At 41.6% G+C, this 26739-nt stretch overlaps 2 protein-coding genes and 1 long non-coding RNA gene across 4 annotated transcripts in view; 2 read left to right on the top strand and 1 right to left on the bottom strand.

Moving 5' to 3' along the window:
• ACOT9 (acyl-CoA thioesterase 9) overlaps positions 1-20470 on the bottom strand; it is a 74289-nt gene extending 53819 nt beyond the window's left edge. For both annotated transcript variants that reach the window (XM_082375784.1, XM_082375782.1), the window contains exons 1-2: positions 20118-20470; positions 11691-12125 (exon numbers count right to left, since the gene is read on the bottom strand). The gene's annotated coding sequence lies outside the window, so the exon portion shown is untranslated. The remainder of the gene's footprint in view (positions 1-11690; positions 12126-20117) is intronic.
• LOC309620017 lies at positions 7-14105 on the top strand. Its single transcript, XR_014239375.1, has 2 exons — positions 7-6444; positions 6777-14105. It is a non-coding gene; the product is annotated as an uncharacterized lncRNA (long non-coding RNA).
• A 244-nt stretch (positions 20471-20714) lies between the features above and the next one.
• On the top strand, positions 20715-23736 carry SAT1 (spermidine/spermine N1-acetyltransferase 1). The gene is made up of 6 exons (XM_082375920.1): positions 20715-20974; positions 21199-21250; positions 21341-21424; positions 22851-22952; positions 23047-23087; positions 23216-23736. Exons 1-6 carry the CDS (start codon positions 20909-20911, stop codon positions 23384-23386), a joined length of 516 nt encoding a protein of 171 aa, XP_082232046.1. The 5' UTR covers positions 20715-20908; the 3' UTR covers positions 23387-23736.
• The last annotated feature ends 3003 nt before the right edge of the window (positions 23737-26739 follow it).

Below are 26739 nucleotides of genomic sequence, written 5' to 3' on the forward strand. Positions count from 1 at the left end.
AAAAATCCAGAAATAACACAATCAAAACCACCAAATCAATAAGTAGTATTTAGTAAGAGTTTGTTGTGTATATAAAAACAGTTAGGAACTGGGAGCTTCCAGATTCAAAGATGGATATGAAGGTCACAGGCATTAAATTACAGCAAGGCTTATAAAGTGAAAATGAGAAAGTTATTAATGTTTACAATGACTGGTTATTACAATGGGGGGTTCCAGATGGCAGGGGATTGGTTAAAACTGATTATCTCATACCATTTTAAAGACCATGACTTAAGGTTGTTTTTTTTTTTTACGACTGTCAGAGGCATTTACAAGAAATAACCTAGGTTAAGTTTCATTTATGTCCATGAAATAAGCTAGATTTAGTTGAGCTTACTGGCTTAAATGGTTTTGTCTGCTCAGGGAATTCTCAAGTCCAGTCTCCATTTTGTATTTAATTTTAACCACACACACACACACACACACACACACACTGAGAGCAATCTGCTTTAATGTACTAGAATAAATGTCTCAGGCCAAGCCTGCCAGAGTTTGGTTTTGCTATTAAAGGGCACATTCGGGGCCCCTCAAGGTACTGAAATCTAGTGTTGGGAAACTAGGGAAACAGTGTCACTTGCAGGAAGCCCAAATTGAATACTTTAGTGATTGGAGCTGCTCCAATTCTAACTGAAGTCTGTGCCTTCCTGTCTGGGACTATAAGCGTTGAGAAACACTCTGGGTGAGGGAGTGGGTGGGAGGGAATCAGAGAGGGGTTCACTACTGATGAGGCATATGCGGGAGACTCATAAGTCTGTTCAATCATTCCCAGACCGAGAGCCCCACGGAAACCAAGCTGCTTTGAGCGCTTCCTCGTCACGCCTGCAGTGAACCTGCAGATTCTCTGCCTTCCAGCCCCGCCAGCCCACACCACTGAGAACTAACATCAGCCAATCCGGTCCCCGCCAGTTCTCGCACTTCCCCTCCCTAATGCTGACGCCACCATCATCAGGTCTCCGCCCCATGTGCCTCCCTACTTCATCCTTTGTCACCATAGAAACACACAGAGATTCAATGATGTTTGAGGGACTAAGAATACAGAGATGAAAAAAGCACAGTCTTGCACCAGGAGAGGCACACAGCCTACGAGAGCGAGAACACGGAAACAAATCAATATAATATGACATTAACTGAGGAATATGCAAAATACTCCTGATACAGCAAGAGTGAATTATTCCTGAACAATGTGATTTGGACAGTATTTTCCTCATCCACTATATTAGCTTCCTATTGCTGCTGTAACAAATTACCACAAACTTAGTGGGTTAAAACAACACAGATTGATTATCTTACAGTTCTGGATGTCAGATGTCTGACACACGACTCAGTGGGCTACAATCAAGGTGTGTTGGCAGGTCTGTTTTCTTTCCTGGAGGCTCTTGGAGAGAAATCATTTCAGAATCCCCTGCAAACCAGTTCTGGGGATGGCTTTTACTTGGCCAAGAGGCTCTTACAGTCTCAGAGAAAGTCAAGATAATGAATAGGAGGAATTTTTCTGATGAATTCTATCTTAAATTCTTAAAAAATAATCAATAGAGGGCTTCCCTGGTGGCACAGTGGTTAAGAATCCGCCTGCCAATGCAGGAGACACGGGTTCGAGCCCTGGTCCGGGAAGATCCCACATGCCGCGGAGCAACTAAGCCCGTGTGCCACAACTACTGAGCTCGCGTGCCACAACTACTGAAGCCCACGCGCCTAGAGCCTGTGCTCTGCAGCAAGAGGCCACCGCAATGAGAAGCCAGCGCACCACAACGAAGAGTAGCCCCCACTCACCGCAACTAGAGAAAGCCCGCACGCACAGCAATGAAGACCCAACCCAGCCAAAAATAAATATAATAAATAAATAAATTTATTTTAAAAATCAGTAGAGCCAATATATTAATTTAATCCATTTATTAAGCACCTACTATAGGCCAGGTGCTTTGCTGGGTGCTAAGGTTACAAAGATCAAACAGACAGAGTTCCTGACCTCCAGGAATCCACCACCCTGAGAGGAAAAAACAGAAATGTGATCAAATGCACTGTGATAACTGCTCCAATGAATAATGTGCCATAAGACCTCAGAGGAAGCAATATAAATAATGCATTCTGCTGGTATGCAGTGTTGGAGGAGTCTTGGTGAGGAGACAGGATAGTGGCCTGTAGAGCCACAAGAGAAGATGACATTTGAGAGTTCTTCCCTTAGAGAAAAAGAGACTAAATAACCCAAACTGAATTTTCCAGTTTCATAAATACACTTTTTATAAAGAGGCTAAGAACGCTTCCCAAATAATTAAATGGGAATGTGTTTGTTTGTTCTTCTGTCTCACATTATCACACATACCTGGCTAATTAAAATATGTCATTTTAGGGACTTCCTGGTGGTCCAGTGGTAAAGAATCCGCCTTCCAATGCAGGGGACGTGGACTCGATCCCTGGTCAGGGACCTAAGATCCCACATGCCGTGGGGCAACTAAGCCCATGCACCACAACTACTGAGCTCACGCACCTCAACGAGAGAGCCCATGTGCCACAAACTACAGAGCCCACTCGCCCTGGAGCCCGCGCGCCAGAACTAGAGAGAGAAAACCTGCATGCCACAACTAGAGAGAAGCCCACACACCGCAATGAAGAGCCCGCACGCCACAACTAAGACCCAACGCAGCCAAAAATAAAATCAAATAATAAAATAATAATAATAATAAATAAATCGTTAAAAAAATAAAATGTCATTTTAATTAAAGGCATCCATGGAAGGTGGCCAGGTATCAATGTACCAACGGCCCAGCTGCTCATCTCCTGGCAAGAAAGTTCCCTAAGTAACCTGCCAATGTCACCATCACCCCCAACCCAGATGAAACTTATGCTGGAGGCAACCAGGGTTATGTGTCCTCAGAGGAAATGAGTTGCATAAGCAAGACATCCGTTTCACTGCATTCTCAGAGGACTTAGTTCCACGCCCAGGGAGAAGTAATGTGACTCTCTCAGGATGGTTCAGAGCCAAGCCCCAGATTCCTGAGGGAGATTCATTGCTTGCTAACATGAACTTTGGCCCCGGGTAGACAAATCTCCAAACCATCGCCTTCATATGTCATGTTTGTTCAAGTCAAGACACACCTATCAAGTGCCTACTCTATGAGAGAAACTGCTTTGATGCTGGAGCCACGAGACGGAAAACGACAGTCTCTGCCACAGAGGGGCTCATGTCTGGCTTCCTGACTCATTTCCCAGATGAGGAAGCTGAGTGAGGCTCTGAACTTTCTGGTTTCTTTCTCTGGTCTGTTCATGTCGTACCCTCTTCATTTCCTCCCTTCCTGGATTCGCAGAGCCCAACTGAAGTCCTACTTCTTCTAAGAGGATTTCCTGACTCCTGTAATCATTAACTTTTACTTTCTCTACATTTCTATTTCACTAAGTCTGTATCTGACAACTTATCACTTAATTATACTTTGCTTTGTATTATTTCTTTAATTATTTAAAGTGTCCATCATGGAACTCCAATGATATTGTAAGCTTCTTGAAGGCAGGAGTCATCTTTTAAATTTCGAGTCTGGGCACAAAGTTAATTCTCAATATTTAGTTAAGATTTAACTGATTGGATGATGGAAACCAGCTCTCAAGCAGTAATGGAAGGAGAGGAATGGTAAGCAATGCTCCCACCTTCAAAGGCTGGTTTAGTCCCAACCCAGCCTTCAAAAACCAGCTGCATTGCGTTTAAAGAACCTTCCATAAGAGCATAACATAAAAACAAAAGGGTCCACATTATAGATCATATTCACAATCCATCCAATTAAAGATTGAGTCCATCACAGTAAAAAAAAAAAAAGGATGATTTATTATATGGGAGGACCATGTAAATGTCAACCTCAAAAGCTAGCCTCCCAGCATCCTAAATTTAATTTAACCGATCTATTATCCATGCATTAATCTAAACCCTTTGAGATGTTTTTAAATTAAAAATGACTTTTTTTCTTATTGCCATAAAGGATTTTTTCCTCCCTCTCTCATCCCTATTCTTGGGGTCTGGCACCTTCTAGGAAAGCCTGATTAACAGAAGTAGGCATTTAGTAGGGAAAGAGACAGCAACTCTGTAACATTACAACGCCTGAAAGCACATGAATGTTGGCAGTGGGAAAGGTCTGATTTTTTGTAACCATGGTAAGGGCCTCTTTCTTTCCTCCCCTCTTCTACTTACTTGCAGGATTCAAGCCCAAGGAAATCCTCAGTCCTTTTCTAACCCCTGGCCTGTCTCATCCAGAAGGAACTGGATGACTGACACCCAGCTGAAGGCTATGGAGTGGAAGAAGTCTGAAGGGCTGCGTTTCCCCTGTGGGCTGTAAAAAGACAAGTCCACTACTTTCTTCTGGTCTGTGTTGCTTTGTGTCTATATTCTTTTCTCCTGTTACAGTAGAGTTTTTCCCCTGGTACTTCGGCAGAACTTTTTCCCTAGTACACTAGGTTCTGGGAAAGGAAAGGGAAAGGGAAAGGGATAGGAATAGGAAAAGGAAAGGAAAGGAGAAGCAAAAGCAAAAGCGCCATCAGGAGCAGGTTATCTGCCACTTGCGTATATGGGGCAAAGGCTTTTCACATCCTTTATACCCCTCTTCCATCCTATAGTCAGCCAGAACGTGGCACATTGTAGGAAGGCATCTGACAGTGATCTCTTTCACTGAAGAGAAGATATCATTGAAGAATTCCAAAGAACTCATAAGGGAGAAGAGGATTCCCATTGGTAGAACGAGAAAAGCTTATCCAGAGTCTTGAAGGTTCTGTCTTTATTTACTGGCTCCTAAACTTGGCACAGTGCCTGATACCCTGTAATTATATAATAATATGGATTGATGAAATGGCTAAATAGCAGTATGATAGCTACCATGTATTGAATACTTACCTCACTGCCTAACATGTTGAAAATATATAATAAATATTTGTTGAACAAAGAGGGAATAGCAGTAAGGATAATATTATATTATTGAGAACTTATTGCTCAATTATCTTGTTTAATCCTCACAACAACCATAGGAGATCGGTATTCCCATTATTCCCATTTTACAGATAAGGAAAAATCAGGGTTTACAGGCATTAAGTAACTTTCCCAAAAATCAAAATGGCTAGCAAGAATTTCCCAAATAGCTATTACCAGACGCGCAGTGAATGGTGTCCTTCACCAGAGAGCATAGTCTTATACCCCAGACTTGCCCCGAAAAATTGATGATGCGGGTAGATCTGAGGAAGTAGACTCATGATCCCAGTCATGTACAACAGCAATCGCTGCTGGAATCAGGGGATTCTGCACAGTCAGAGGAACCAAACTGGGAAATGAGACGGCATCTTGAAAACTAGATGATCACAAGGCCTCAAATCATAATCCTCAAGTTCCCCTCTCATGTACATATTCAGCAGTTTCTAAGCCTTCAGCCAATATTTCTCCCTTTCTGGTTTGTTTCCCCATGTGGACAAATGTATTCTACATCTAATTTTTACTTTAGTAAATTATAAAGTAATGACACATGGTTCTAACTTAATGGATGTGTTATCATCAAATGGCTCCCCAACATACTGTAAACAAAATGTTTTGAAATTTGTCATTTCAGAATCCTATATCTGAATGTTAATTTTCCTAATCTAGGACTCTTTTCTATCTCAAGCCAGTAAATAAGGAAACTCTATTTCTACTTCTTTCCTTTCCACTGTGTTTTGGCAAAAATAGATTCAGAACTTATTACTATTTAATTTGATCCTTTCAGGTGGATCTGAGTCTGTCTCATTTATTGGCTAGATCCTTACATACATATCATCCTTATCCACCCCTTGGTCCTGTCCACCATGGAAACAGTAAGTGATAAGGGGACAGAAACAAGCATGAAATTCAAAACCAGATGCAACCTGGTACTGGGGCTACAGGGCCCTTATTTTCTGTAACTGGGGTGGACCATTCCTACTTGCCTGTTCTTGGTATAATACAGTAAGGTTAAAGTCAAGATTGGGAGAAAAGACATATCAGGTAAATACTTACCCAAAAAAAGCTGTGGGGCTTCCCTGGTGGCGCAGTGGTTGAGAATCTGCCTGCTAATGCAGGGGACACGGGTTCGAGCCCTGGTCTGGGAAGATCCCACATGCCACGGAGCAACTGGGCCCGTGAGCCACAACTGCTGAGCCTGCGCGTCTGGAGCCTGTGCCCCGCAACGGGAGGGGCCGCGATAGAGGGCCGCGCACCGCGATGAAGAGTGGCCCCCGCACCACGATGAAAAGTGGCCCCCGCTTGCCGCAACTAGAGAAAGCCCTCGCACGAAACGAAGACCCAACACAGCTAAATAAATAAATAAATAAATAAATAAAGTAGCTATTAATTTTTTAAAAAAGCTGTATTAGCTCTATTTATTTCATAAAAATGTACTTTAAATAAAAAACCACTATAAAAATAAAGAGGCACGGGCTTCCCTGGTGGCGCAGTGGTTGAGAGTCTGCCTGCCAATGCAGGGGACACGGGTTCGAGCCCTGGTCTGGGAGGATCCCACATGCCGCGGAGCGGCTGGGCCTGTGAGCCACAGTTACTGAGCCTGCGCGTCTGGAGCCTGTGCTCCGCAACAAGAGAGGCCGCGATAGTGAGAGGCCCGCGCACCGCGATGAAGAGTGGCCCCCGCTTGCCGCAACTGGAGAAAGCCCTCGCACAGAAACGAAGACCCAACACAGCCATAAATAAATAAATAAATAAATAAAATTAAACTTAAAAAAATAAAATAAAATAAAAAAATAAAGAGGCACAAACGTGAGAATAGGAAAAATTCACCATGAAAATATAAAAATTCTGAACTTGCTTGAATTGGCAATTCAATAGAAGAAAAAAATATATGGCCAATAAACATATGAAAAGATCAATATCACATTAATAAAATTCAAACCACAATAAGATACCATTTTATACCCATCAGATAAGCAAAAACCATGAAGTGAAATTACCAACTGTTGGTGAGGATGGAGAGCGCTAAGAACTCTCATTCACTGCTAGTAGAAGTTGTGAATGGCAGAATCACTTTGGAGAACAATTTGGCTCTATTTTATAAAGTTGAACCCAAATATTATATGCTTTGACCCAGCATTCCAGTCCTTGGCAAGTACCCTATAAATTACTGCTCCTGTACTCAAGGACATATACAAGAATGTTCATAATAGCATTGTTTGAAATGGCAGGGAGGGAAAAAAGGAAACAGTCTAAATGTCCATGAATAGGAAATTTTTTTAACCTTGAATCCTCTGAGGATGAATTTTTTTTTTTTTTTGTCTGTGTTGGTTCTTCGTAGCTGCACACGGGCTTCTTATTGCGGTGGCTTCTCTTGTTACAGAGCATGGGCTTTAAGCGTGCAGGCTTCAGTGGTTGTGGCACGTGGGCTCAGTAGTTGTGGCTCGCGGGCTCTAGAACACAGGCTCAGTAGTTGTGGCGCACAGGCTTAGCTGCTCCACGGCATGTGGGATCTTCCCGGACCAGGGCTCGAACCCATGTCCCCTGCATTGGCAGGCGGATTCTCAACCACTGCGCCACTAGGGAAGCCCCTGAGGATGAATCTGAATCCAATTCATTCATAATACATTGCACAAATCACAGTTTCAAGGTCAGGACTTCTTTTTTTTTTGATAAATTTCAATGTTTATAATTTAATATTTCCTTCTTGTATCCCTTTCACACATATGAATAAGCCTAAACATTCCAAATAGGGAAAACATGCACTATTGGATTATTAACTGGAGAAAGCTGTGTAGCTCTCTGTCTTCCACAATGGCTCACAAGGTTGAAATGCCCTGTTGAATTTACCATGGTTCAGGTACTAGCCCTGAGATGTGCAAGTCAGAAACTTGAGTTGTCACTTCACTAAAGGTGAATCTATGTCCTTAGGAAGACTCACATCAACCAAGAGACTGATACGTGAAATAAGAATATCAATTTATTAATTCATAATGAGATGTGAGACTGCTTGGGGGCCATGAGAAACCCGGTTGTAATCAGAAAATTTACTGATAAGCAAGGAATCAGTTGCATTCAGCTAAGACACATTCACTAGAATGTAAGCGCCATGAGGATATTTTTGTCTGATTTTTCCACTGCTAAAATTCCAGCGTCTATAACAACACCTGATTCAATAAAAATCAATTAAATGAATGAATAAGGAGAAAATTAAGTATCCATCTCCACAATATGCAAAGACTGATCTCAAGATTCAGCTACTGGAGTTCTTGCATCAGGGTATTCTGGTTCCAGTACAGTGCCAGAGCAGGAGGCGCCAATTTTGGCATCTGAGATTCTTTTCCTATGCTTCCAGGACTGATCCTAGTAGATACCTTTAGTTGCCTACACTACAGCCATTCCCTTCTAATTCCTTGCTAAGAGCATCCCAATTTTGTTCGGGGCAGCAATGTGCTCAACCTCAAAGAACGAATCACAATTCATCTTGGCCAAACATAGCATCTGTTCCCGTGTGCCAAATACTCACTGTCCCAGCCTCCCTTGCAGCCATGGGTAGCCGTATTACCCAGTACTGTCCAATAAGACATAAAGGGAAGACTTCTGGAGTATTCTAGTAAAGATGTTGCTTTCCAGATAAAAAGACAGAGCCTCAGCCAGAGAAAGATTTTAGCTCCTGACCTTTCCTCCCTGTTTAGGATGCTGATGTGAGGAAATGATGCTTGGAGCTACTGCAGCCCTTTTATGTTCAAGAAATGAGTTGAGAATAATTGGCAGAGTGGAAGGGTTTTAAAAGCCCAGTTCCTCTGTAACATGGTTAATTGCTGAACTAGCCCTGAAACTGGCTACCTCCAGTCTTCTAATTGAATTTTTTAAGTTTTCATGGCTTAAGCTACTCTAAGTAGGTTATTCTGTTAGTTGTAGTCAAAAGCATTCCTAACTGATACAACGATTAAGGTTGTTATAAGATATACCTTTTCTCTTTAGGTATGTTAATACAGTCAGTCAGTTTATAGTCAAATATTAACTGGCCTAGGATACAATTTGAATATCTCTGCTCGATTTTAAATTTCACTTTCAGAGCCTATCCTAATCTCACTGATTTCTAATGCCACTACCCAATGTGACAGCACTGAGCACCTCAGGTCTCCTTTCCCAACACTCCTTTGCCTGATCTGTTCCTTCTTTCAAATCTTTCCAAGTTGTGCCAGGTTGCTGGCACTTCTGAACCAAAATAATCTCTTTTATCATGATAAACAGAAACTGATTTCAATGCTGAATGAATCAGAATATAGTTGATGTTATCAACAAAAGCTACTGAATTCCATTTGTGGGAATCTGGATATCATGCTTACTTACTTATTCTTTATTCTTTATTTCATTCCATTTTTGAGAGGTAAGTATAAGATGTTTTAGGTGTTTCCTTTGGTGATTTCTTACCTGATAGGTATAAGATATCAGAAACAACAGCAGTCCCCAAACTTCCTGTTTGTCCCGTCTGTTCTTTATTCCTTTTTTCCTCTTTTCCTGTCTTCCCTTGGATTATTTTTTATGAACCCATTTTATTTCCTCTATTGACTTATTAGTTATACCTTTTTAAGAACTTTAGTGGTTGCTCTGAGCTTTACAATATACAACTTTAACTTATCACAGTCTACTTTAAAGGTTATAGCATTTAACATATAATGTAAGAATCGTATAACAATATACGTCCATCCCATCTCCCCCATTCTTTGTGCTCTTGTGCTCATAAATTCTACTTCTACAAATGTTATAAATCCCATAATATACTGTTGTTATTCTTACTTTAAGTAGTTAAGTATCTTTTAAAGACATTAAAAGATGATACTAATAGATGAAGAGATATACCATGTTCTTGGATTGGAAGAATCAACATTGTGAAAATGACTCTACTACCCAAAGCAATCTACAGATTCAATGCAATCCCTATCAAACTACCACTGGCATTTTTCACAGAACTAGAACAAAAAATTTCACAATTTGTATGGAAACACAAAAGACCCCAAATAGCCAAAGCAATCTTGAGAAAGAGAAACAGAGCTGGAGGAATCAGGCTCCCTGACTTCAGACTATACTACAAAGCTCCAGTAATCAAGACAGTATGGTACTGGCACAAAAACAGAAACATAGATCAATGGAACAGGATAGAAAGCCCAGAGATAAACCCACACACATATGGTCACCTTATCTTTGATAAAGGAGGCAAGCATATACAGTGGAGAAAAGACAGCCTCTTCAATAAGCGGTGCTGGGAAAAATGGACAGCTACATGTAAAAGTATGAAATTAGAACACTCCCTAACACCATACACAAAAATAAACTCAAAATGGATTAAAGACCTAAATGTAAGGCCAGACACTATCAAACTCTTAGAGGAAAACATAGGCAGAACACTCTATGACATAAGTTACAGCAAGATCCTTTTTGACCTACCTCCTAGAGAAATGGAAATAAAAACAAAAATAAACAAATGGGACTTAATTAACCTTAAAAGCTTTTGCATAGCAAAGGAAACTAAAAACAAGACGAAAAGATAACCCTCAGAATGGGAAAAAATATTTGCAAATGAAGCAACTGACAAAGGATTAATCTCCAAAATTTACAAGCAGCTCATGCAGCTCAATATCAAAAAAACAAACAATCTAATCCAAAAATGGGCAGAAGACCTAAATAGACATTTCTCCAAAGAAGATATACAGATCACCAACAAACACATGAAAGAATGCTCAACATCATTAATCATTAGAGAAATGCAAATCAAAACTACAATGAGATATCATCTCACATTGGTCGGAATGGCCATCATCAAAAAATCTAGAAACAATAAATGCTGGCGAGGGTGTGGAGAAAAGGGAACCCTCTTGCACTGTTGGTGGGAATGTATATTGATACAGCCACTATGGAGAACAGTATGGAGGTTCCTTAAAAAACTAAAAATAGAACTACCATATGACCCAGCAATCCCACTACTGGACATATACCCTGAGAACACCATAATTCAAAAAGAGTCATGTACCAAAATGTTCATTGCAGCTCTATTTACAATAGCCAGGACATGGAAGCAACCTAAGTGTCCATCAACAGACGAATGGATAAAGATGTGGCACATATATACAATGGAATATTACTCAGCCATAAAAGGAAACGAAATTGAGTTATTTGTAGTAAGGTGGATGGACCTAGAGTCTGTCATACAGAGTGATATAAGTCAGAAAGCGAAAAACAAATACTGTATCCTAACACATATATATGGAATCTAAAAAAAAAAAAAAATGGTCCTGAAGAACCTAGGGGCAAGACGGGAACAAAGACACAGACCTACTAGAGAATGGACTTGAGGATACGGGGAGGGGGAAAGGTAAGCTGTGACAAAGTGAGAGAGTTGCATGGACATATATACACTACCAAACGTAAAACAGATAGCTAGTGGGAAGCAGCCGCATAGCACAGGGAGATCAGCTCAGTGCTTTGTGACCACCTAGAGGGGTTGGATAGGGAGGGTGGGAAGGAGGGAGACGCAAGAGGGAAGAGATATGGGAACATATGTATATGTATAACTGATTCACTTTGTTATAAAGCAGAAACTAACACACCATTGTAAAGCAATTATACTCCAATAAAGATGTTAAAAAAAATAAAAATAAAATAAAGACATTAAAAACAAGTAAAATGTCTTTTATATGACCCACACATTTACCATTTCTGGTACTCTTCATTCCTTTGCATAGATTCTTGTGTCCATCTGGTATCCTTTTCCTTTAACCTGAAGAACTTCTTTTAGCATTCCTTGTGGTACAAGGTCACTAGTGATGAATGCTCTTGGCTTTAGCTTATCTGAAATGTCTTTATTTTGCCTTCATCTTTGAATGACATTTTCACTGGATATAAAATTCTGGGTTGAAAGCATTCTTCCAATGCTTTAAAGATGTTGTTCCACCATCTTCTGGTTTGCATTGTTTTTGATGAGAAACCAGTGATTAGACTTAAGATTTTCTCTGTATCACTAGTTTTGAGAAATTTGATTCTGCAGTGCCTTGATGTGGTTTTCTTTGTGTTTATGCTGCTTGGCATTCACTGGGATTCTTGGATATGTTTGTTTGTAGTTTTCAACAAATGTGGAACATTCGGAAAGCTGAGTAAGAGAATTATAAAATTGTAAATTGAGTTTCATTGTTATAGAATGCTGAAGGTAAATGAAGAGTACTTAACCACTATTCACAGCTCTCTAACAGCTTTTTGTTTTTAACCATGGATTCAGAGACTAGATACTGAAAGAAAGTTTGGGACATTGTTCTATCTGCTGTCTTGCCCAGATTCTAAGCACTGTAACTGCATAACTTCCCTCTATTTGGTATAACGTTAAAATATCTGTAAAAAGGAGAAGGGAAAAAAAAAAGTTGTGTGAATCAATATGTTCTGCATAATGCTTTTTCAATATTTTCTCCTATTTTCACTAAGCCTACCTCTTTAAAAAAGATCTCCACATGTGGTTTATAGTTAGAATGTTAATTAGGCCACAGATGAGGTCCACTTTTAGAGACAGGATTGTAAATAATTTATCCTGCATAATGTGTTCTGGATTTGACCTTGTCCACATGATGTCTGGCTAGGCAGATAAAAAACTCCAGGCAGAGTACAATAGGGATTACAATACTGATTACCCAGCCTCTGTGATTACCAGCTTCTGTGATGATTCCTGATTCTATGATCATTGGAGCAATGTTCCCTCATTGGTTGGCAAATGTTAACAGAATCATTGCACACTTATTATTCATGAGAAAGGTGAAGCTTCATGACAAAGGTCAATGAATAAGAGAATGATCCCTGTGTAAAGGCAGGAAGAAAACTGATTTAGGGACAAATCCTTCTCTCTCTGCATTGGACCATTCACAATTATTCTTCCTAATCCAAAAATTGTTACAGTCTTTATTCTACCAAGTAGACAGAAAGGAGTAAACATTTAGAGGGTAAGTGCTGTATTCTAAGTACTTTACAAAGGGCTTTACAGCAGCATTTAATATTCACAACCTTAGGAGGAGGAAATTATTCTTATTAACTCCATCTGACAGGTAAGCACACTGAGATGCAAGAACCTTGTCCAAAATCACACAGCTGGAGCCTACCCCGCTCTTTGGTGGGGCTAATGGCGGACTCTGGGAAGGCTCACGCCAAGGAGCACTTCCCAGAACTTCTGCTGCCAGTGTCCTTGTCCCCACGGTGAGCCACAGCCACCCCCCGCCTCTGCAGGAGACCCTCCAACACTAGCAGCCGTGTGGCTGACAGGGTCTTGGTGTTCTGGCTGGGTGCCAGGCCTGAGCCTCTGAGGTGGGAGAGCCGAGTTCAGGACATTGGTCCACCAGAGACCTCCCAGCTCCATGTAATATCAAACAGCGAGAGCTCTCCCAGAGATCTCCATCTCAACGCTAAGACCCAGCTCCACTCAACGGCCAGCAAGCTACAGTGCTGGACACCCCATGCCAAACAACTAGCAAGACAGGAACACAGCCCCATCCATTAGCAGAGAGGCTGCCTAAAATCATAATAAGGCCACAGACACCCCAAAACACACCACCGGACATGGTCCTGCCCACCAGAAAGACAAGATCCAGCCTCATCCACCAGAACACAGGCACCAGCCCCCTCCACCAGGAAGCGTACACAACCCACTGAACCAACCTTAGCCACTGGCGTCAGACACCAAAAACAACGGGAACTACCAACCTGCAGCCTGCGAAAAGGAGACCCCAAACACAGTAGGTTAAGCAAAATGAGAAGACAGACAAACACACAGCAGATGAAGGAGCAACGTAAAAACCCACCAGACCAAACAAATGAAGAGGAAATAGGCAGTCTACTTGAAAAAGAATTCAGAGTAATGATAGCAAAAATGATCCAAAATCTCGGAAGTAGAATGGAGAAAATATAAGAAATGTTTAACAAGGACCTAGAAGAACTAAAGAGCAAACAAGCAATGATGAACAACACAATAAATGAAATTAAAAATTCTCTAGAAGGACTCAATAGCAGAATAACTGAGGCAGAAGAACGGATAAGTGACCTGGAAGATAAAATAGTGGAAATAACTACTGCAGAGCAGAATAAGAAAAAAGAATGAAAGGAATTGAGGACAGTCTCAGAGACCTCTGGGACAACATTAAACGCACCAACATTCAAATTATAGGGGTCCCAGAAGAAGAAGAGAATAAGAAAGGGACTGAGAAAATATTTGAAGAGATTATAGTTGAAAACTTCCCTAATATGGGAAAGGAAATAGTCAAGTCCAGGAAGCGCAGAGAGTCCCATACAGGATAAATCCAAGGAGAAACACGCCAAGACACATATTAATCAAATTATCAAAAATTAAATACAAAGAAAAAATATTAAAAGCAGCAAGGGAAAAGCAACAATTAACATACAAGGGAATCCCCATAAGGTAAACAGCTGATCTTTCAGCAGAAACTCTGCAAGCCAGAAGGGAGTGGCAGGACATATTTAAAGCGATGAAAGGGAAAAACCTACAACCAAGATTACTCTACCCAGCAAGGATCTCATTCAGATTCGATGGAGAAATTAAAACCTTTACAGACAAGCAAAAGCTAAGAGAATTCAGCACCACCAAGCCAGCTTTACAACAAATGCTAAAGGAACTTCTCTAGGCAGGAAATACAAGAGAAGGAAAAGACCTACAATAACAAACCCGAAACAATTAAGAAAATGGTAATAGGAACATACATATCAATAATTACCTTGAATGTAAATGGATTAAATGCCCCATCCAAAAGACACAGACTGGCTGAATGGATACAAAAACAAGACCTGTATATATGCTGTCTACAAGAGACCCACTTCAGACCCAGGGACACATACAGACTGAAAGTGAGGGGATGGAAAAAGATATTCCATGCAAATGGAAATCAAAAGAAAGCTGGAGTAGCAATTCTCATATCAGACAAAACAGACTTTAAAATAAAGACTATGGAGACCTTCAAGATGGCGGAAGAGTAAGATGTGGCGATCACTTGCAAACAAGAGGCCTGATTAACACCTCACTTATTGCTGACCTGGCTCTTTTAATTGCAGCCTAAAGTCATGTAATACTTTACATTTATAAACAGAAGTCTTCCACTTTTGATGGTCTACCCCAAAGATAAAACAGCTTTCCATGTCCTAAATTATAATTTCTCAAAAAGAAATGTAAGGTAAGGTAAGGAAAAGAAAAGAAAAGAATATCTTGGCCCATAATTCAACTATACTTCAATAAAAAATAAATTAAAAAAAAGAAAGGAAATCTTGGCCCAAAACCAGGTGTTTTCCTGGAGGTGGTTGTATTTATTTATTGATCATTCTCACAGGTTATCACCCATCTGTGATATGTAGCAAGAAAACCACCCTCTGAGAAAGACTCAAATTCTATTACAACTGTGGAACCCAGATGTTATCAGATGTTATCAAAATTTAGATAATTCAAGCTAGAGCAAGCTCACCTAGAGAGTCATCTCAAATTACACTTTCATGTAGTGAGGACCTGAAGTTTTAGAGTGTTTCTTTGGCTCCAGATCAACAAAATTACATCTCTGCTCATCTAGTAATTTCACTTCTAGGAATATACCTAAGGAAACAATCAGAAACCTGGGCTAAAATTTAGGTAAAAAGATGTTTATCAAAGTATTAGGGACTTCCCTGGTGGCGCAGTGGTTAAGAATCCACCTGCCAATGCAAGGGACACGGGTTCAATCCCTGGTCCGGGAAGATCCCACATGCTGTGGAGCAACTAAGTCCGTGCGCCACAACTACTGAGCCCGCAAGCCATAACTACTGAAGCTCGCGTGCCTAGAGCCTGTGCTCCACAACAAGAGAAGGCACCGCAATGAGGAGCCCGCGCACCACAACAAAGAGTAGCCCCCGCTTGCCACAACTAGAGAAAGCCCGCACGCAGCAACGAAGACCCAACGCAGCCAAAAATAAATAAATAAATAAATAAATACATTTATTAACAAAACAAAACAAAGTATTATTTATCGTTGGGAAAAAGCCCTGCATCTTCAACAATAGAATGGTAAAATAAATTTCACAATGGAACTCTAAGGAGCCATTATGTATATTTTTTAATTTAAATATACCTAGTGACATGGGGAAATACTCTATACTATTAATAGTAATAATGCTAACAATTATGCCAGGTGCTATGCTGGGTATTTTTTTTTTTTGCCACACTGCAAGGCTTGTGGGATCTTAGTTCCCCAACCAGGGATTGAACCCAGGCCCTCAGCAGTGAGAGCGCAGAGTCCTAATCACTGGACCACCAGGGAATTCCCACTGGGTACTTTATATGTATTACTTCATTTAATACTCACAACAATTAACCATATGAAGGGTACTATTATTATTTACTAATTACAGATGAAGAAATGGTGACTTAACAAGGTTAAGTATTGATACAATCACACAGATGGGGAGTATCTAAGTCCAAAGCTGTAGTAGATAAGAAGCCACTACACTATGCTGCAGGATAGACATTATAGATACATGATACCAATATTTTGTTATTACATACGTACAACCCACACAAGGTGATTTTTAAAATATTTTTAAATGAGTATTGCAAAGCATAGACCAGTCGGAATGGACACTACAACCAATCAGAATGGAAGCCAGGTGTAAACAACCTAAATGGCCGTCTGATTTCGGTTAGCCTTTGTTGTGTAACAAAGAACCCTAAATTTTAGTGGCTTAAAACAACAATTCTATTGACTCATGATGCTGTGGGTTGATAACATGGACTGGGATCAGCGAGGGGGTTCTTCTGCTGGTCTTGCCTAAGGTCACTTGTGTGGCTGCAATCATTTGACAGCTCAATTGGGACTGAATGGTCCAAGGTGGCATCGCTTACGCATCTGGCCTCACTTGTGCATCTCCTCATGAGGTCTTTCATCCTCAAGGAAGCTAGCTCAAGCTTCTTCATATGGCAGCAGCAGTGTTCCAAGAGGGTGTGAGCAGAAGCTTTAAGATCTCTTGGGGTCTTGCTTAGGAGTTGTACACCACCACTTTTACTGTATTCTATTGGTCAAGGCAAGTCACAAAGCCAGCCCAAATTCAAGGAGTGGGGAAATAGATTCTACCTCTTTTTTATTTATTTATTTATTCATTTATCTATTTATTCATTTATCTATTTAGTTTTTGGCTGCATTGGGTCTTCGTTGCTGCACACGGGCTTCCTCTAGTTGCGGCAAGCGGGACCTACTCTTCATTGCAGTGCGTGGGCTTCTCATCGTGGAGGCTTCTCTTGTTGTGGAGCATGGGCTCTAGGCGCACAGGCTTCAGTAGTTGTGGCACACGGGCTCAGTAGTTGTGGCTCAAGGGCTCTAGAGCGCAGGCTCAGTAGTTGTGGCACACAGGCTTAGTTGCTCCGCGGCATGTGGGATCTTACCAGACCAGGGCTCGAACCCGTGTCCCCTGCATTGGCAGGCGGATTCTTAACCACTGCGTCACCAGCAAAGTCCTAGATTCTACCTCTTGATGGGAGGAGCTACAATGAATTTGTGGTTATTTTAATCCACTACACTGTATATACCAACTGAATATCAGCCCTGCATGTATATGTACATAGAAAAAAAGACTGGAAGGAAATCAACCTACTAATAGGGATTATTTTTATTAACTTTTTGTATTTCTTTTTTTTTAATATATTTATTTATTTATTTTTGGCTGTGTTGGGTCTTCGTTGCTGTACACGGGCTTTCTCTAGTTGCGGTGAGTGGGGGCCGCTCTTCGTTGTGGCGCGCGGGCTTCTCACTGTCGTGGCTTCTCTTGCTGCGGAGCATGGGCTCTAGGCGTGCAGGCTTCAGTAGTTGTGGCACGTGGGCTAAGTAGTTGTGGCTCGCGGGCTCTAGAGCGCAGGCTCAGTAGTTGTGGCGCACGGGCTTAGTTGCTCCGCGGCATGTGGGATCTTCCCGGGCCAGGGCTCGAACCCGTGTGCCCTGCATTGGCAGGCAGATTCTTAACCACTGCGCCACCAGGGAAGCCCCCTTTTTGTATTTCTGCACTTATATTTTCTTAATCAATATGCATTATTTTTATAAACAGAAAAAAAAAAAACTATGACACCTTCCATAATAGTTTAATAGGGCAAGTTGGACAGCTTCACTTTGGCAGGGAAATCAACAGAATTCCTTCTTTCCTAGCTCTACCACTTCCTGGCTGTTGCAATTTTGTAGCCCTCTGAGCCTCTGGTTTTCTCTGTTGCAAAGATGGAGCTAACATTAGCTATTTCACAGGACAGTTGATATTAAAGGAGTCAATGAATGTAAAACACCCACGATGTCCCTTGGCTGTTTCCTTTCCTCCTACTCTCCCCCTACTCAGACCTCTTCAGTTATAGGAATTATCTTTCTCACAAAGATTAAATTCTGTTGTAGTAAACTACAAACATATCTGCAAAGTAAACTGTATGCCCTGAGGGCTCGTTTCAAAACTTAGTCCTCGTTTATAACCCCCAAGTACCTAGCATAAGAGTCAATAAATAGTTGTTGATTTGTTGACTCATTAGCCAAATAAAAGTTTTCCAAATGCTAGGGAGTTAACCCCTTTTTATGCAGTTTTAAATTTAAATTCCAGTATCAAGAGGGGGTAATGTTGGTCCTCCATGGCATCTATCTACTTCTGACAATAGAAAAACCTAACTTGATTCATAAAGAAAATTCACATTTCTTAGGGTTCTAAGTTTTTACATGTGCAAAAAACACAATCACAATGAGCTTTTTTTAGCCACCTGTCTTTCAGAATGGGCTCTCCATGTCATAATGGCAAAGTGAAGCATAAGAGCATGAAACTTAAACTGGAAAAACAGAATAAATAGAAAAAAATTATAGTGTGTTTTAATGAAACAATCATTATTCTAAAAACCTAAGCAGCCCACATTGAAAACGACCTTGTTTTTGCTTCAAGGAGGCAGCTATTATTAGTGCTTAGTCACCTAGTTCTTACTTACTGTTAGCAGTAACTCTGTAACAAGCTCTCCTGGGTCCTCCCACAAAACAGAACAAAGCAGAGGCAGGAAGGGCCTATGTATGGTCATCTGTGTGCAATGGTGTCAGGAAAGACACTACCTGAAGTGGCTTTAGGCAGACAAGAATCAATGCTATTTTTAAAGATCTTTGAGAAACACATTTCATAAATTCTCCCAATGACTCACTATGCATGATACCCCCAGAGGGTGGGAAGGGTAACGAAGGAGCTACTTTTGCTTTCTTTTCTACGTACAGGATATTGCGAGCAAAGGCAGAGAATTACTTGTTGAACGTTGGGGGAGTCATCTGGTGATAATCCAACCTATAGACTGAAAACACTGCAGGCCCCTTTTATGCTTTCTCTTTGACTCATTCCAGAACCCAGGCAGGCCAGACAAAGTAGGGCCCTCAGAGGACCTGTCTGGGAAGGTGGTTTGTAAAAAGCCAAAAAAAACAAACAAACAAACAGAAAAACCCTCTATCTGCAAGAGGCTTGAGTACTTGTTCCACTGGGTATAATCCAGGAAGAGCTATACTCTAATCCAACTGTTCTCAAACATTTTACTCTCAGGACATTTAAAAATAATTGAAAAATCCGAAAAGCTTGCCTTCAAAAATTCTAGAAAACATGAGAACACACAAGCACACATTCCTTTAGTCACCAGAGCAATGATGTCATCACACATCCTGTAAATTTGTAATTGGTTCGAAATAAAAAGTTTTAAAGGGGAGAGGGGAGAAGCACAGGGAATGAGCAAGGAGGGAATATAACAATTTTCAACAGCAATGCAAGCCAGAAGATAGTCAGATATCATCAATATGCTGAAAGAAAAGAACTTCTAACCTCAAACTCACTAACAGTGAAATAAATCCTTCAAGAACTTTAAGATGAATTTAAAGACATATTTAGACAAGCAAAACAAAAATTTTCCAAGAGCAGACCTTCACTAAATGGAAGTATGAAGGAGTGTACCTCAGGCAGAAGGAAAGTGTTTCCACAAGGAAGGTCAGAAATTTAAGAAAAAATAAGGAAAAAAGTAAGAAAGAAGATATTCTGTTAACTCTAAAAATTACCAGCAGAGGGGGGAAAAAATCATCGAGGAATCGAAGTAGCTTACCTTAGGAAATTCTAGAAAACACAATACAAGCACACATTCCTTTAGTCATGAGAGCGATGACGTCATCACACATCAGTTCTCTGGAAAATTTCAGTGAGAGTAAGAAAGGGAAACGAAATCCTACCATTACTATGAAACTAGTTTTGAAAGGATCTTCGGACCCACAGGGCCCCTCAGACCACCCTACGAGAGCCACTGCTCCAATCCCCTTATCCCCCCATCGCCCAAAGCCAGGTCTCTCCAAGGAAGAAACAGCAAAGTCACTGGTCCAGGGCCAAAAGGGGAACCCCTCTCTTCCTTTTTGCGAAGGTTACTAGGGGACGCTTAGGCTCCGAGGTCGGGCTTTCAGGAAGGCTCCACCAAGCGCCGCTAGAGGTCGCCGCTAGAGAGCCGCACCAGGCGCCTCACCGCCCGCTCCCCCGCCCGCGCGGGCCGGGTTCACTCGGGCGGCCGGAAGAGAGGGAGGTGCCCGGAAGAGGGGGGGCGGCCGCGGCCTCATTGGACGAGGCGCCGCGGCCTCATTGGGCGAGGCGTCTCATTGGACGAGGCGCCTCCGCCTCACGGCCCCGGGCGGGGCTTCTTCGCACTAAAAAGCGGAGCCGGGCGGCTGAAGCGAGCGGGTGGTGCTTTAGTTAGGTGGTGTTCTTACTTTGTTCGCCGAGGTTCGCCGGGTCATGGTGCCATCCTGACTGGGAAGAGGACGCTCCCGGGAGACGAATGAGGAACCACCTCCTCCTGCTGTTCAAGTACAGGGGCTTGGTCCGCAAAGGGAAGAAAAGCAAAAGAAGAAAATGGCTAAATTCGTGATCCGCCCGGCCACCGCCGCCGACTGCAGTGACATTCTGCGGCTGATCAAGGTAGCGGGAGGCAGGGGCTCTTCCTGCGGCGGGCGGTGAGGTCCTTGTCCTCGGTAGGTCCCCCTCTCCGCCTGCCTCCCCCAGCCCCGGCCCGGCCGCGCCGCTCTGGGCGAGACTCTGGGAATGAATCCCCGCCCAGCCCACCCCATTCCCCCGAGCTGGCCGGGCCGGGGCCTCACTTAATTTTCTGCTTGTCTTCCTTTCTCTTGTGTACATCAACCCAGGAACTGGCTAAATACGAATACATGGAAGAGCAAGTAATATTAACTGAAAAAGGTAACGCATTAGTGGCGGGGCGGGGGACGAGCGTCCGGTGCCTGCCACCTTCATCGAGGCCAACATTGTCCCTGCTGCCTCTTCTTGCAGATCTGCTAGAGGATGGTTTTGGAGAGCACCCCTTCTACCACTGCCTGGTTGCAGAAGTGCCCAAGGAGCACGTGACTCCAGAAGGTAATCGCCCTCTCCTTCCAGAAGCCGGAGAGACCGAGTGTTGTGCAAGACGTAGTGGCTGCTCTGTAGAAGCACTGACAACACAGGCTGAAGTTACTTACTGAGAAGTTGGCCAGAAATACTAGCCAGCCAGTGTTCAAACTACTGAGAAAAAGAAAATAGATGTGCTGCACTTAATAATAGGGCGGGTTAGAAGAGCTCTTTAAGTTATCAGTGCTGTGGAGACCCGGAAAAGTTAGGTATAAAGTCGTTTGTTGTAATTCAGTTTCGTAAATGGTTCTTGTTTGACCCTAACGTAACCGTTTTTGTATTTGTGTTAAATTACATTTTTTTCTTTAATTTGTCCCAATCTTCAGGTTACAGTCTCTAGCTTCGCCATGTACATGGCCCTTCCGTGTACATGGATGGGCGGGGAGGTAACTAAAAGATCCTTTACACAATAAAGTAGATGATCATGATAAATGAGGTAAGGCCCTATTATCACACACTTAAAACACGGTAGATCAGAAGCTCCATTGTACTCACTTCCTGTTTGCAAAGGACTATAAAATGGCTAGAAAGTTTAATTTGAAACCTTTGCCTCCAATTGGAATTACAGACACCCGTAAAGAAGGAGTCAGATGCTTTTTTCCTTTTTTTCTTTGTTTTTTCTTTGTTGTTGTTTTTTCCTTCCTGGTCCTTGTTGAATGGGCAGAAGACAGAGCTAAAGAGGGAAGTTGTTGGGCAGGGGCGGTGGGGGGTGCTTAAGGTTTTTTCTGAGGTCATTTCCTCATACTAGAAAAAATGAGCAGAAAATGTAAGTGATGAGGTACTTTCCAGAGGTATATGGATGTTACATCACACCTGGGTACCTCTACTTCTTCCGGCTTAAACACTGGGGAGAACAAATCGAAAATGTGTGAATTGGAAGGCAAGTTCTGAAATTAAACGTTGCTCTTTTGGCCTGATGTCCTGACCTTAAGGAAGCAGAGTTTCTAAACTACAAATACTTAACTATTCTGAACTGCCGTGTAAACCTGACTTAATCCCAAGTCAAGATACCAGTATATCAATAGGATGTGAATAATGTGTGTGTTTAGTTTTAAGACCATAGCACTTTCGTTCTGGCAAGTAATGAAAGCATTCTCACTTCCTGAGTGTGAGATCCAGCAGATTGCAGAGTGGCCAGTCCACAGTTTTAGCCTGGCTTCAGCTAGCTCTAATGTGTGCTTTTTGCAAATACATGTTCTAAGAACAGTGAGATCATCCAACAGTGGCCTGGATTGCACTAGCATAAAAGTCAGGAGACAGTCCGGCCCACTGGCTACTTATTTCTGTAATACATGCATGTATGTTTTTTAAAAACTTATGATAGACTTCTGATTTTGCAGCTACAACTTTGACGGATTGTTTTTCATCCATAACTCATGTGATACTCTTATTACAGGACACAGCATTGTTGGTTTTGCCATGTACTATTTTACCTATGACCCATGGATTGGCAAACTGTTGTATCTTGAGGACTTCTTCGTGATGAGTGATTATAGAGGTATGGTTGAGTTCAGGGGGGCTGCTCTAAAGAGAAATCAGGGCTTGAAGTCCTTAAAATGACCTTTTAAATTGTACTTCCCTTTCTTTTTTAGGCTTTGGCATAGGATCAGAAATTCTGAAGAATCTAAGCCAGGTATGTCTTGGTGTTTGGTTTCCAAATTTGTAAGGGTTACTGGATTATTTTAACGCCTGAATCAAAATTGGGTCTTGGAAAGCAGGTGAAATGTCACTGAGTTTGTGTTTTCCTCTCCTGCGTAACAGGTTGCGATGAAGTGTCGCTGCAGCAGCATGCACTTCTTGGTAGCAGAGTGGAATGAACCATCTATCAACTTCTACAAAAGAAGAGGTGCTTCTGATCTGTCCAGCGAAGAGGGATGGAGACTCTTCAAGATCGACAAGGAGTACTTGCTAAAAATGGCAGCAGAGGAGTGAGGAGTGCTGGTGTAGACAATGACAGCTTCCATTCTATTTTAGAATAAATTCTCAACTTACCTTGCTTTCTATCCTATTTGTAGTGAAATGATAGAATGAGCACCCATTCCAAAGCTTTATTACCAGTGGCGTTGTTGCATGTTTGAAGAAAGGTCTGTTTAAGATGGCAATCCTTGTATGCACGTTGGAGTCAGACTTCTGTTGAACATCTTTAATGAACAGCAAGGTGGTATGATAATGTCTATGAAAAAAACTCCACTCTTGTGAGTCATTTCAATGTGTACAATGTACACACTGGTACTTAGAGTTTCTGTTTTGATTCTTTTTTAATAAACTACCCTTTGATTTAATTGTTTGGTGTAAGCATTTTTACTGATCCTTTATTTCTTAGACATTTTTCTTGCTGTTGAGTGCAAAGTAAAAATGCCCAAGAAACATGGTAAGTTGACAGTTTTTTAAAAAGAGCTTTTAACCCAGTTTAAAGTGTCTTATGGTCAGGAGCTGTGTTGTGCTGGTATTCCCAATGTCTAGAAAGAAGCCAGTTGAATCCCAAGGTTTTACATGTAGCAACATATAAAAATATGACTTTATATTGATGACACTACACTTAACCCAACAGAATTTTCAAGAGCTTAGAAACTAAGGCTCACAATGAAAAAGCCCATTTGTTACACCAGTAAAAGAGGTGGAAATGGGATTCTGAAATACTGGAAATTGGGGGAAAAAACATCTTGCCCACAACAACCTCATCCCACACACAAATACTATTCTGAAGAGAAAGTAGATCACTTTGCTAGTTAGGCAGGAACAAAACTTCCACATTTTTAAAGGAATTTTGTAAACTAAAAGGCTGGAGTTGGACACAGGTACCAATCAGGGAAATTAGCATCCTATTTGGAGGGCAAGTTTCTGATAACTGTTAACACATAGTTTTCTAAGCGGAGAAACAATAGGAGGGCTTAAAACTGCTGGGGGTTAGGGGAGAAGTAAACAGAAGCTTTCTCCAGGACTGAAAATGAAACTCTCAAAGAGGGCTGAGGAGGAGACAGTTTTAGATAGGTGAACTCCTTTATTACTCATGACACTGACCTAAATTCCTAAACCCACTAATTCCCACAATAATGAAAATGGTAGTTAATAACCACTGTACTGATTTCCAAGATTAATGTTTTCCAAAAGAAATCATCAGATGACTGAAAAGCAGTACTCTGTATCTTCTTACTGTGTTCTCCAGGAAAGAAATACTGGGCTCCTCACTCAAAGGGTGATTTGTCCTGCATCCCTTGGTTTCAGTGTCTTTTGTGGCTTCCTAAATTAGAAGGCAGCCATATAAACAAGCAGGATCCTGTACTGTGTTTAACAGGAGTGCTTTGGGATTTATTGGTAGCTCAGAGAGCATGTCATGAAAATAGAGTCCATTCTCAAGCAGAGTCCTGCTAGACAGGCTAGTAACTATAGGAGACAAACGCTGGCAAGCATAAAAAGGGTTAACTAAACACAAGGAGCTCTGTGGGGAAAGAAGACATTTTGAAAATTGTGTTTTGGAAAGTGGGCCTCTTTGAGGAAAACAACTACATGCTGACTGTGGTTAAATATGTGAATAAATTAGATTAACCAAGTGAGTTACAATGTAACTCTTTGTTTTCTCATACTTCTTAGAGCTTAGCCCTAAAGGCCCAGTGTTGTCACCATGAAAGCTTTTAGGAAGTTTTTGTATCCACTTTAAAAAAGTCCCTTGAGTTTAAAATTTAGAAGCTGAAACACCACAGCATCAGCCCACTGAATGTTCAACTCTGTTACAAAGATACCTCTTTAAAAACAACTATAAAAACAAATGCATAAAGCTTGAAATCACCAGGCAAGTAAGAAAACATGTTCCGGGGAAATTATATGAAAGGAAATAATAAACAATGATAAACCTGGAAAAGGGGGGCAGGGGGAGTCCAGGTAAGCAACACCTCTGTAAAAATAACTTTGAAATTACTATTTTACTAAAATATTATGCCTGACATAATCATTTGGGAAGAACAGTATTTCAGGCCTAAGAACTTGCCAATTATTACATAAGAATATTTTGGGGTTTTCTCTGTGTAGTTAAAAAAAATAACTTACCTGCTAAGTTTATTAGCTCCCTTAAAGAATAATAAAATCAAAAATTTTGATAGTATTAAAACAGGAAGTAGCTGGGTTTATCCACACATAGGCTTACAAGACATCCTGCCGCCAATCTGATTACAGGGTCAACAGTAGAGGCACCTTCTGTCATGCTCCAAACCAGAGCCCAAGGTCATCAACTGCTTAGATTCCACTGGGCAGCCTTTCTAGGGAAAGAAAGTGGAGTCTTTTTCACAGAAATGCACAAGCAACAATTCAGAAGAAATCTAATGATTTATTAATGTCTTAACACCCACTCTACCCAGTCCTGTGAGTCCCCAGCAGGGCCTAGAATGATGGCACTTACCTGTGCTCCTTGAGGCAAGTGGCTCTGGGCAGGCCAGGCCTCCTGTTCAGAGTCTGCAGGTGGCCATGTCCGCTCCCAGGATTCTGTCTGCGAGACCGGCCTCATCTTCGTCTCCTTGCTTCATCATCTCTTCGTGTGGATTGTCATCTCAGGGTGACTCTGTGCTTTATTCTCATCCCTTTTCTTTGTGCTGCCGGTCTGGGCTTCAAGCTAGTCAGCTGTCACCCACAACCCAGACTGACAGGCCCACACCCTTATTGAGTCCATCCCACCCCCACCCCTACCATCATTGCCTTTTATGCCTCATCTATCAAAGGCCACCAAATGCCCTTCCTTGCAAGGTTCTCCCAGCACCCTCTTCCCCCAACACCTTTCTTTCTTGTGGCTCGCATCTGCCCAGCAAATGTTTTAGTAGCTTCCACGCGGTTATCAACATAATAGTTAATAAGAGCTAACGTTTAGTAAGTACTCACCAGGAACCAGGCATTGCATTTAGCACTTTGTATAGTTATTATGTCATCTAATTCTCACAAACATCGTGTGAGGTAGATGCTACTATTTGTTTCTTTTTATAATGAGAAACTAACCCTCAGAGAGGTTAAGTTGCCTAAGGCCACACAACTAGGCCTGGGAATCAAACTCCAAACAAAATTTCTCAAACCCCTGGGGGTTCACTGCCATATTCTCAGAGGACCTCATATTCTCCATAAGAATGACTGAATTTGGTGTTTCTTTCGGATTATACTCTAAAGAATAATAAGTACAGTTGTCCCTCAGTATCCGAGGGGGACTCTGGAATTTTTTTTTCCAAATATTTTCCATCCACTGTTACTTGAATCTGCGGATATGGAACTCACAGATCAGGGAGGGCCAACTGTATAAGCATTTTCTA

This window comes from Balaenoptera borealis, assembly GCF_965194805.1.
Source record: "Balaenoptera borealis genome assembly, chromosome: X".
Taxonomy (NCBI): Eukaryota; Metazoa; Chordata; class Mammalia; order Artiodactyla; family Balaenopteridae; genus Balaenoptera; species Balaenoptera borealis.